At 42.4% G+C, this 12681-nt stretch overlaps 1 protein-coding gene across 1 annotated transcript in view; it reads right to left on the bottom strand.

Annotated features, from left to right (window-relative positions):
* me1 (malic enzyme 1, NADP(+)-dependent, cytosolic) overlaps positions 1-10382 on the bottom strand; it is a 117529-nt gene extending 107147 nt beyond the window's left edge. Inside the window, exon 1 of the mRNA XM_071383574.1 lies at positions 10206-10382. Within this exon, the coding sequence (XP_071239675.1) occupies positions 10206-10334 (129 nt within the window). The 5' untranslated portion in view covers positions 10335-10382. The remainder of the gene's footprint in view (positions 1-10205) is intronic.
* Positions 10383-12681: the final 2299 nt, after the last annotated feature.

The following is a 12681-nucleotide window of genomic DNA, read 5'->3' as shown; positions in this document are numbered from 1 at the left end:
TGTTGACAGTCTGACGAGTACATTTCATTTCTAAATTGGCTTCGTTGTCAGTTGCTTACTGCTATTGTGTTTAAGCCTGCTTGGACGTGGCGTCACCTTGGATGACTGAGACGTTCTTGAGACCGGATGACAGCGTGACCGTGACCAGCAATCAGCCCCACACAGCGTCCCACAGGACACGAACAACATGCAGAGTATACAACCATCAGAGACACGTCCATATGGCATACCACAGCCCAGCGCTGTTCCAAAACCACCATTAGTCAGCACAACATTAAAGCCTATTTAGATTATCTCAGCTTCCATTAAGTCATCCTCATCCTGAAAACTCCACCAATCTGGGCTCCCATTCTCTTTTGACTGAGAGGAGCTTCTCAAAGTCATCCGTTGGAGCAAATATGTGGACCGCAGGGCTCTGAAAATCAGTGAGGTGTTACCTTGTGAATGTATGGACACTTGCTGGTTAAACAGCTTTGAAAACAGAGATGGTGTTGACTAAAGAGGGGACGGCCGGGGTGTGGGATGTAAGACTTTTCAAATGCAGCCTTCCGCCGCGGTCTTCTCTTGTGACTTTTCATGCTCTGTGTATGGGGGTCCTTCGGGAGCTACAGTCTTGCAGGGCAAGAGTCCAAGTCTCTTATCAAATTGGCAACTCTGAAGCCTTGGGCTAAACATTCGCATAGTTCAGGCCAGCACCTCTTCAGCACACATTAGTCTAGTTCCAAAAACAGTCTGGGTTGATATGGCACGACTGATGGACAGCGCTAAGCACAAGTATTTATGCAAACAAGCAGCGCTGTCACAAGGCATTAAAATCCTTCTGTCACATTCAACATGGTTTTCCCTTGTGACAGCTGAACCGAGCCTACACCCAAAATGCAGCTAAATCCATATTAAAGAAGCTGTACATCAAGGGTCATGAGGTCATTTCTGAGTAATATGTCTGTCCATTTTAGTATACACCTTTTGGCTCAGGAGCTCCCCCAGATGTAACATTTCTGTATAGCCTTTAAGCATAAAGTAGGCTACAGAAATGTTTTAAGGTAGGCCAGATATGAGGAAGAAACTTACCTGTCTAAGTCTGTTAGCTACTGAATTGATCTTCTCAGTCTAAATTCCCTGCAAAATCCCTAAACAATTTGGCTTCTGTTCCATTCCCAGTATAAAGTAAATCCTTGTTGACCTGCTATCTCAAAATAACAACACAACACTGAATAAATCAGGTGGGCTGATTTATTTCCAGTTATACAATCATCCAAATTGAAATGCTTTGGCCATGTTTTAATGACAGCCATCTCTAGGCCTACGCCATGCTGGAGTATAGCCTTGAGATAGCCAGTGTGAATGGGATTCCAGTTCAAAGAGGATGCATGGCATAAGTTCACCATCAATGGACATTGTGTGTTGTGAACATGAAACATATGAAAGGGAGACACTGAAATGGTTGTCCCGTGGCCTTTTGGTTATTCTCTTGGTTCTCCAGCTCCAGACTCATATTGATATCAGGACTTTCCAAGATGTTCCCTTTCAAACAACAAACAAAAGCTGTATTGAGGAAACAGTGACAAGAGCAACAGATGGGTGGGGATGGGAGGTCTGAGCCATGCTTTATCGTCAGGCGATAAGTCCATCACTGTCTCCCTCTATGTGTCTGGGACCAGTCTAATGGCTTGTCCATTGTCCAGACCTGAAAGAAAAATGTCTTAGAGAAAACACATAGCCTCGACGAACCGGCAGGTTAGGGGATTTAGACGGGTCTGTCCCAGAGGAAAAAAAGCCAGAATGAACAGGCAGATGGAGTGCAGTGCAGTGTGTGTGTGTGTGTGTGTGAGACAGGGTAAAATGAGGCTGCTTGGCAGGTGCCACCGAGGTTGAGTTATTGGAGGGGAACAGGGTTGCACTTTCCCCCGTCTGGCCGCTCCACTCCAGTCCATCAGTGGAATGTCTGGCGGCCGGTGATGTGTGCGGTCGCGCCGCCACACCTGGAGACACCTGGCCACACCTGAGATACCTGTGACATCACACACACAGTCCTGGGAGTTCTAGGGGCCGTTTAGAGAGGGAGATTGACAGGACCATCTGACCTGTGATAGAGCAAGAACAGAGCACCCTTTGTCCCATAGCCACTCATCAGTTTAACAGTGTCATGAAAGAGTATTGCCAGCTAACACCCGCCTGCATCTCACATCGGCCCTAAAAAAAATAAAAGACAGTTTCTGTACTACTCATAATAGAATGGCCTATGTCTTTAGAGGACAGTGTACACGTTATACACATCAGCCATGGCTACACAAGGCTCCCACATAGAGTTGTGAACTTGTGACCTTCCGTCAATAGTTTCCCCAACATTAAAAAATATTTGGAGAGACACGCTCGTTCTGTAGGTGAACAAGTCAGGGCTAGGCCCCACACTCCCACAAGCATCCAGTGGTGGCTTTTTCCAATTAGGACAGCATTATGTTATACCTTGGTCCAGTTATTACAGCCCAGCCTGGAACACATCCAATAGGGCAGCGCACAATTGGCCAATAGTCGTTAGGTTAGGGTTTGGCCGTGGTAGGCCGTCATTGTAAACAAGAATTTGTTCTTAACTGACTTGCCTAGTTAAATGAAGGTTAAATAAAATACATTGGGGAAAAAATGTGGAGTCACACAAAACCAGTCCCTCTCAATCACTGGCTGGTCTTCCAACCAGCTACCCATAAAGAGTGCTCCAAAATCCAAAGATACAGCTTAATAAATGTTTCCTTTACAGATTTGAAAGCTATTTGATGCCATCTGTTTGTTTGTTTCTAAATGTATTTATTCTAAACTCGGTGAGAGGAAAATGCAAGGCTTGTGAAAAAGCTAACTATAGGGAGAGAAAACCAATGAGTGTAGCAACCAAAGAATCATTCAGGCTAATGATGACTTCCATTTGTTAGAGACAGAGGGTTATGATAACGCAGCTCGATTGCCAGGGTCAGCCAGTTAGCATTCCAGCACATCCTCGTCGTCCAATCAGATACGGTGTTGTTCCACAGAGTTTTCACTAAGCCAAGAACACAGATTAATGGACATCTGTTGTCTGATGGGCCCTCTGCGATGTCATGTGGAGCCTGTGGTTACAAATGGGGCATCCAATTTCTGTTCTGGATCTTCAACACAATTTGTATTTTGGGCTGAAATGTTACGTAACTCCAGCTATTTTAAACCTCAAAAAACTGCATATTACTTCTTAATTAAGGGATCTCCATTTTCTGGAGAGTTGAAAGTTGATGCCAGACTGAACTCTGCACCATTCCACACTATTTTAGTGAAATTGAATACCAATCCATGATGAACAGCAAAAAATCTTCTGTGCATCATAGGGGTCTTCTGAGGAGAGCCATATTCCTTAACATTCAGAGATGTCAGAGGACTGTCCCAGGTCAAGGTCTTCATTGATGCTAATGAATGCTAAGGGCAAAGTGTCCATCCATACCATGACCACACTCAGCACAGGGTTAGCTTAGTTAGCACACAAAGACCCACTGAATGGGCATCTGTTGGATCACCTGCGCTCCACTACCTCGGTGTTTGAAGTAAAACACCATCCCTGATAGGATGCTCAGAGAGCGTATTTCACTTCTTCTTGTTTTTCAGGCCAGCGTTTCGTGACAGGCCGGCCGGCCCAGCAAGCGTCAGAGGGCTGCAGTGTGGCCTGGGAGCCTGAGGTTCACACAGGCTGCTCATTAATACCTGATCAACCCAGAGAGACAGAGGACGTCTGTGGAGTCCGGCCAGCTCTCTCTTCCTCCCCACAGAGACCCCCTTTCTCTGCCTCGCTCCCCACTTTGTTTCTTTATTGCGTGGCGTGCACAGAGAAAACACACCTATAATATCCTGTTCCACCTTTTCAGAGAGGCGGAGTGAGTGTTGAGCGAGAAAGGCGGGGTACGAGGTGAAGGGAGAGTGAGTGGAGGGGGATGAAAACGAAATTGGCTCTTGCAAATGTGACGACAGGCCGCTTTTAGCAACCTCTGTCCCTCAGCATTAATTAGTGTGTTGTCCCTCTCACTGGCTCCTGTCTGAGGCTGAAGTGGATCAGGTGAGGGAGGTAAACACAATATCCCCAGGGTGTGCTGAACCCAGGAGAGGGCAACAATGTCCCACTGCTGGGCCCACAGAAGGCTGCCTGTTGTTGAGAAGCAGAACATAATTTAGCAGTCATTTCTTACCTTCTCCTCTAATTTCCTCCTGCTGGTTCACGGACAAGGTCGACAGTGAATGGTTCACTCCGCTGCATAAAAAGCCTTTTTCTCCTCAGAGGAGAAAACGCTAGTCTTACCTGTGCGCTTGTGTGTATAAGTGTGTATGCCTACGTCTGTTTTCGACCGGACTTATGAGGGTATCAGGTAGCTCACACCAAACCAAAGCTGGTGCATTCAAGAAGGCAATCTCAGTGTCTTTGCACTCAGTGCTTATGCTTCATTGACTGCTGGCGGTCAAAAGTAATTGTGGTTCAGCCCTACTTATATAAAAAGAAACGTTCTTTACAGTTTTTCCCAATTGTTTACACACTAAAATTGGATCTTGAAACGCAAATCACCGAAACCTGAAACTCATGTACCAAATTTTACACCAAGTCTGCAAAATTGCAAGCACAATTCCTGCTTTACACTCGGTTTTCAATTCTATATCACACTTTTTGCAAAACACTACACACAGTTCCCTACATTAGGCACAACATTCAACATTAAAATCTCTTTAGTCCCATTGGAAAGCAACGCCAACCACAATGCCAAGCTCTTTACACCAATTGGCAACACCCACTCCTCACAGGTGTAAACACTAGTTGCTGAATTGTTCACTTAGAGATCAGAGCTTTAGCACTGTAAAAGGCCACAGATGAGCTCTCCTGTTTTGGAGGAAAATGGAAGTCAATGGTGAAGCAAGAGATAGAGGTGAAGGAGTGAGAGGAAGATCTCAGATGAGATCAGGGCCACATTGGTTGACCATGTGCTCAACCATGGATTGAGTATGAGGGAGGCTGGGCAGAGAGTTCAGCCCAACCTGAGCCGCTACACGGTTGCATCTATCATCCGTACATTCACAAATGAGAACCGGTAAGTTACCTACCATCTACACTATGCTCTTTATGTATGTATACTGTATTATACTGCAGTCTGACATATCAGTAGGCCTATGCTACTCAGTGATTGTTGGCCAATGTTACAGTAATGTTATTTCATATTGAAAGAAAATATTATTTTAGCTTACTGTAACCAATCATATATTTGTGGATTTTCTGCAGAACTGAGAGATGGCCAGGCCATGGTGGAAGACACCGGCTGTTCACACCAGAACAGGAGACGGCCAGGCCATGGTGGAAGACACCGGCTGTTCACACCAGAACAGGAGACCTCCAGGCCATGGTGGAAGACACCGGCTGTTCACACCAGAACAGGAGACGGCCAGGCCATGGTGGAAGACACCGGCTGTTCACACCATAACAGGAGACCACTATTGTGAACATGGTGGTGGCAAACAATACCATTAGACTACGAGAAATCCAGAACCACATAATTGCAGACAACACAATATTCAATAACATTCACCAGGTGGGCTTCTACATTGGACCGTGTATTACAGCGCAACCGAAGCCGGATGAAACAGGTCTACAGGGTGCCATTTGAGCGAAGCTCAGAGGGTTAAAGAACAGCGCTATGAATATGTGAAGGTAAATACTAGACTGTGAATTTACTATCATATCAGCACTGTATAGACACATTACAGTACCGTAATCCAGTGTATTGTGCCTCACCATATTGACTGCTCTAGGTCGATGTGACCGCCAATGTCTATTTCAGAGAGTCTTGGAGTTGGATGCCGCTGCAATTCAGCACATTTATATTTACATTGAGGCTGGCTTCAACCTAGCCAAAAGAATGTGACTGGGACGGAACGTTATTGGCCACCGTGCCATTGTGAATGTCCCTGGACAGCGTGGAGGGAATATCACCATGTGCGCAGCCGTTAGCCAGCAAGGAGTCCTCCATCACCATGCCAACCTTGGTCCCTACAACGCCGCCCTTCTCATCACATTCCTTGACACACTACATGGCATCCTCATTCCAGCCGAGCAGAGGGGTGGGACCAGAGCAGCCCAGGTATGTTGTCATCTGGATCAGCGTGAGTTTCCACCTGGCTGCTATGGTCCACAACTGGTTCATCGATCACCCACAATTTATTGTTCTATACCTCCCACCATATTCGGAATGTTTTAGTTTTTTTGTTTCCCTTCGCACGCATGCCTCTTCTCCAAGGCAATGGAGGATGCATGTGGTGAAGTTGATGTGGAGGGCTTTCAGCGGTGACTGATCTGTCACTCCGGAAGATTCTTTCCCCGCTGTTTAGCCAGGGAGAACATCGCTTGTGATGTAGATGAGGTGCTTTCAACCAGACCATAATAGGAGGCAGGATGCAGCCTAATGTCTTTTTTCTTACATTTTGCATGTGTTTTTGTCTTTTTCTGTTTAGAGTTCTGAAAGAATGAGCCACTTAAAAAAAAATGTTTGTACAAAAAACCCTTTATCTTACTGTATGTTTTTCCTGTTTTTCTCCTGTTGCGTACGGAAAGTGTTATATACAAAACACAAGTGTTCAAAATTACTGCATTTTGGAAATAAATGACAATGTTTTTGTTACTGTATTGCATTTGTGTGTGTTTATGTATATTTGAGTAGGTATACATTACTGTAACAATATTTTACAACCGGCTCCAGTGCAACACTGAAAAGGCATAAATCTACTGATGAGATATTCATAGTAGTGTTTTGTGTTGAGCACATCAGTGTGCTGCTGGTTGGTAGACAGATCTATTCATAGACGCACGTGTCATTTTGATGCAACAAAAAATATTTTGGAAAGAGAACAGTTTTGAATGCAGTGTTTGCTTTTGCTAGAGATTTGTAGAGTTCTGTGTATTGTGTTTAGAGTTTTGGGAAAATGGCCCAAAGATTCAGTAAATGTGAGTAAACAATTGTGGAAAACTGTAAAAGCAAGTAGCCTAAACCTATTCATATAGCCTCTTTTAAATCTCGGTTATTATCAATTAGCCTTCTTTGACTGATGCAAATAGTCCTGCCAATTGTTTTCCTCACACTGACTATTAAGCCTGTACTTTGGTCCTGACAAGTCTTTTGGTGAATTAGGCCTAACTTAACGTTTTCCAAACGAAGCATGTTTACTACAGAAGGAGAGTTAAATAAATAGGTTGCTGCACTCAGTCTCCAATGACTCCCAAATGAAAGCAGTTTGAAAGAAGTGTCTCTTAATTAATCTCATTAAACCCCCAGTCTTCTCCAACACAAAGCAATAACACATGCTCTAGCTAGCTCATTACGATGGGAGACATAAGTAACATGAAAAGCCTCACCATAAAACATGAAGGACTGTGGGTCTCGTAACATTCACTCTTCATACGCCGACACAGAGAGAGATGAGCATAGAAATATAATGGATAGACCAGCCAGGGTCTCAGATAGCTCATAGCCTAGTCCATGTGACCAAATCCAATAGGACCACCCAAATAAAATATTGTTGTGCTGACAAGTGTCTCTGTGGTTTGCACCTAGTGAAGCATGCTTGAGAAGTTGTGCAACTCAAATCAAAATCTCAGCCCTTCCTTCTGGCATTTCAACCTTCAATGCCATTCCCAGAATCAAATTCCCCGTGTTTCTCTGACCAATCAACTTGTCAAATTCACTGTCCAATTTCAAATTCAAGCTTGCATTGGAGGGCCAATTTTCTTACCAAAGAGGCCCAATCACAAATGAAAGACCATTTGGGGTACACTAAACACAAATCAGTAGACCAATCAAGTTTCACCATACACTAAGGGCCTAGTTGTCCAATCTGAGAGCCTCTAAGACCTCTACAGCTCTCTTGTACAGACGGTCCATTCAAACCACTGGGGTGCAAACTGGGCTGTGCGGCAGGTAGCCTAGCTGGTAAGAGCATAACTGAAAGGTCGCTGGCTTGAATCCCTGAGCCGACTAGATCGATGTGTCGATGTGCCCTTGAGCAAGGCACTTAACCCTAGTTGCTCCTGTATGTCTCTCTGGATAAGATCGTCTACTAAGTGGATAAAATTGTTAATTTAATGTAAACAACCAGTTTACTAGATGTAAACAAACTATTTAGACAGGGTTCAGAGCTGTCATGACCAACTTGAGTCAACAGCAGAAGCAAGAACCTGGCTAAAGCTTTTAGTCTATCAATGATTGGGGATCAGAGGTAGATTCAGTGCTCCCAGTGACCAAAATGACATGGGTTTTGTCAAGGGCAGCCTATTTCTTATTGGATTAACAGAGGTATGGAATTGTACAACACAACGCAAAGCCTAACCATACTCCAACTGCAGCCAGACACATTCACAGTGTAAAAAAAGACATCACTCAAAACCATAATGTGGTAGGGCACATGAATTGAAAAACGTGACCGTATTTTCCATCATATTACACACACACACATGCATGCATGCTCACAAACACCTGTGCATGCACTCCTTGTGTGAGAGCTGGTCTTAGAGGAGTGGACTCATTAACCTTCCTGACAAACTGGGCTCAGTGTAAGCAGTGGGGCCTTGGGCCCCCCTCCAGGAAACAGTTTGAACTGTACTGACTGACTTATCAGCAGCTAGGTAGGGACAAGGACCCTAACAGCCATTTCAACACTAGTAAATGCCACTCTTTATCAGATAAGGGAGAGCTTTCACCCAAAGACTTCCGCTGCTGAATGGCGTCATGCCGTGCTTCAAGGCAATCAGAGAAGACATTCGAGACCAAGGGTGGGGAATATAGCAGGGTCATTCAATTTTCTCTTACCTAATTCCTAAAATGTAACCTATTGAAATGAAATAACACTAATATTTACATGTATTGTGTTAGCTTAAATACAAGATCAGTGTCCTAATTAGCAGTTGAAAGGCAAGTACTCAACTAAAGCCAACAAGTGGCCTACAAGTCCTTGTTCCTCTCTTTTACACCATCAAAGGCAAAATACTGTAAGCCCAAATCAGCCTGGTCTCATAGACTAGAAGTAACATAGTGAATGTATATTCGGAACACTCAATTTAGTATGATACTGTATGTTATGTTTGGTATGGTTACATAAGACAGATGGTTAACTAAGGCTATGACGAAAGTTGGGTGGTTGGTCTGCCGTATAACGCCAACATCTAGCAACCCAAAGGTTGTGAGTTCGAATCCCATCATGGCCAACCTTTAGCTAATTAGCAACTGTTCAACTACTTACCACTTTTTAGCTACTTGGCAACTACTTAGCATGTTAGCTAGCCCTTCCCTTAACCCTTTTAACTAACCCTTCCCCTTTAACCTAACTCCTAAACGTAACCCTAACCCCTAGCCTAGCTAACATTAGCCAGCTAGATAGAATTTATAACATATAGTAAGTTCTGCAAACGTGTAATATATAATACGATTTGTAATCGTGATGACATGATCAGGACCATGGACAGGGATAGTAAACTGTCACTCTCCCCCACGTTGACCAACAACATGTAGCCTCACTAGCCTGTGACCGCTAATCTGTAGGGGAGGCGGGGCTCGTCCGACCAAGAAAACACTCGAAAGCTCCCAAGGTTACCAAACTCAGACTGACACAATGACTATGCTTTGCAGCCTAGCAAAGCTACCTCCTAACACGTTGGCTAATTTCGTTAAAGCGTTTTGCCAGCCCCTCTGTGTTATTTTGAAAACATATTCCTAAAGTGGCAGCCTGTGACAAAAACTGGAAGAGTTTTCGAAGTCTGACAAGCAGCAGGTTAGCAGCTGACCGACTTTAGTTATTCCACTAACCAAATGAAAATAATATATTGTTCGCGCGTTAATCTTAATTGCTCAAGTCTCAATCATCCACAGAAGCCTGACAGTGGGCTGGCTGTCATTTAATATTTGAAAAGCTGAATTTGTGTAATAGGTATTACGCGGGGAGGATGGGCTTTCGCGTCATTTCTTGTAGCTAAGGGCTACTGAAGAAAAAAAACGCAAAGGCGAGAGTGGAACAACTTCATGTAACCCGCTCCGAGGGGCACTGGGCTCCTTTAAATCTAAATATAGCCTGCTCTGAAGCGGATACTCCTAACCATGTAGGCTAAAGCTAACACTTCGTTTAGAAAAGAAACGTACAAAGTAAACACAAAAAGCACTTGTTTTGGTTACCTTGTTCAGGTAGGGGTTACGTGTAACGTCATACCCCCTCTTCTTCGTGTAAACAAATATTTTACTTTGGTCTTCGGATTTATGCATCTCACTCTCGACCGATTCCCGTTTGACTAAACCGTGTGCCATGTTGCTTCCCTCTTTAAATAGCGTACAGTAACCCTGAACTCTGTTGTGAACCCAAGTCAACAAGTGGATGCGCCGGTGAATGCTCTCTTGGGCACATTGACAGCTCTCCCAGTGACAACACAGAACGATGAGCACGAGCGCAAACGGATCAGTCTACCTACAGTGAGGAATGAAGTTGGGCTACATGAATTAACAACAATTCTATTTTATTGCTTGGATAAGATAATGCAACTACAGTAGGAGCACTTTTAAAAATGATGAGCCATGACATCTTGAATAGCCATATAGGTTTATGGCCAACCTTGAGTACACACACACACGTGTTGTTGATAAGGAGTGAAGGCAAGGCTATGTGTGTGAGAGTGTGTTGTTCAATAGGGGGTAAGAAACATTTGATCAATGCCTATTGGATGACAACTTATGACAGCAGATCCCCTTATTGTATGAGACACTTTTAAATGTGCCTTTACAGGCCATGCAATTCAATACTCGTCTTTAAAACAAAAGCGATTTAGGTCAAAATAGTTCATATTACCAAAGGAAATAGAGGGATTTACAGTACAGATAGATAGCAATAAAAACTGTACTATAGAGGCACAGAATATGTTAGAGAAAAAAACTGAAAGAAATGGAGGAACTTATTCAATAAAGATAAAGTGTACTATATTATAAAAATAAAGCGAACTGGGTGAAATATGGGGGAAAATGCACAATTATTTTTCAATATTCAACATAGAAATGCTACCAAAAATAATTTACTGAAACTTGTTACCCATGATTCATCATACAATATTTTGAAAGAGGAAGCAAAGTATGTTTTTGTTTCAGTCTCCTCCATTTCCAGTAACCCTAGTTAATTGTAAGGATTTTTTTTTTCAATTAATAATGTCAAATTAACAGCTATACATACCAGTTGCAGTATATCAAACCTTTTTTTATGTACTCAGAGGACATTATTAGCATGTTTTAACCACTCCTATAAACATGGTAGATTATCAGATACTCAACGAGAAGGTCTGATTTCATTATTACTGAAACAGGACCCAAGTGGTAAATATAAAGATCCAGGTTATTTAAAAAAAAATTGGAGGCCCCTTACATTTCAGTGTAGTGATGCAAACATTCTAGAAAAATGCATAGCGCATAGAATTAAAAAAGGTATTGTCAGATATTATTCATACTAATCAGACAGGTTTTTTACATGGACAAACATTGAAGATAATATAAGACAAATACTGGAAAAAATAGAACAATATGAAACATCTGGGAAACCAGGCCTGGAATTCATAGCTGACTGTGGAAAGGCTTTTGATAAAGTATGACTGGAATTTATATATAAATGCCTGGAATATTTCAATTTTGGAGAATCTCTTATACAATGGGTTTAAGTTATATGTTCTAACACTAGGTGTAAAATAGTAAATAATGACTACTTCTCAGAAAGTATTAAACTGTAAAGAGGAGTAAAACAAGGTTGTCCACTATCGGCATATTTATTTATTGTGGAAATGTTAGCTATTAAAATCAGATCCGGCAATAATATCAAGGGTCTAGAAATACAGGGATTAAAAAGAAAGGTGTCATTGTACACTGACGATGAAGTTGTAGAAACTTCTCAAGGATGATCAATGGAAACAGGATGCACCTGATCTTAATTTCGAGTCTCAGCGCAAAGGGTCTGAATACTTGTGTAAATAAGGTATTTCAGTTTTCCATTTTTTATCAATTTGCCAAACATACTAAAAACCTGTTTTTGCTTTGTAATTACGGTGTATTGTGTGTAGATTTATGAGGAAAACATTCATTGAATCAATTTTAGAATAAGGCTGTTACACAACACAATGTGGAAAAAGTCAAGGGGTCTGAATACTTTCCGAAAGCACTGTATAAGCTGGAAGTAGAAATGTAAGTGTTATTGTCCGTTAGTTTCCTCCAATTAGGGGAGGGGTAGTAGGGTTAGGGGAAAATAATGAAGGAAAATATATTGGGGATTGGAAATCATGCAGAAAATTACATTGATTGAAGTCACAATCTATCTGCATTATTAAAGCTTATCCACCCCATAAAAATAATCTCAAATATATTTTGATTTGTTAAACACTGCTTTGGTTACGACATGATTCCAAATGTGTTATTTCAAATTTGAGATTCTTCGAAGTAGCCACCCTTTGCCTTGATGACAGCTTTGCACATTATTGGCATTCTCTCAACCATCTTCATGAGGTAGTCACCTGGAATGCATTTTAATTATCAAGTGTGCCTTGTTAAATGTTAATTTGTGGAATTTCAGTTGTTTTGTGACAAGATGGGGGTTGTATACAGAAGATAGCCCTATTTGGTAAAAGAC

This window comes from Salvelinus alpinus, chromosome 35 (assembly GCF_045679555.1).
Source record: "Salvelinus alpinus chromosome 35, SLU_Salpinus.1, whole genome shotgun sequence".
Taxonomy (NCBI): domain Eukaryota; kingdom Metazoa; phylum Chordata; class Actinopteri; order Salmoniformes; family Salmonidae; genus Salvelinus; species Salvelinus alpinus.
The sequence above is the reverse complement of the archived record's forward strand: the minus strand, read 5'-3'. Positions and strand labels throughout refer to the sequence as shown.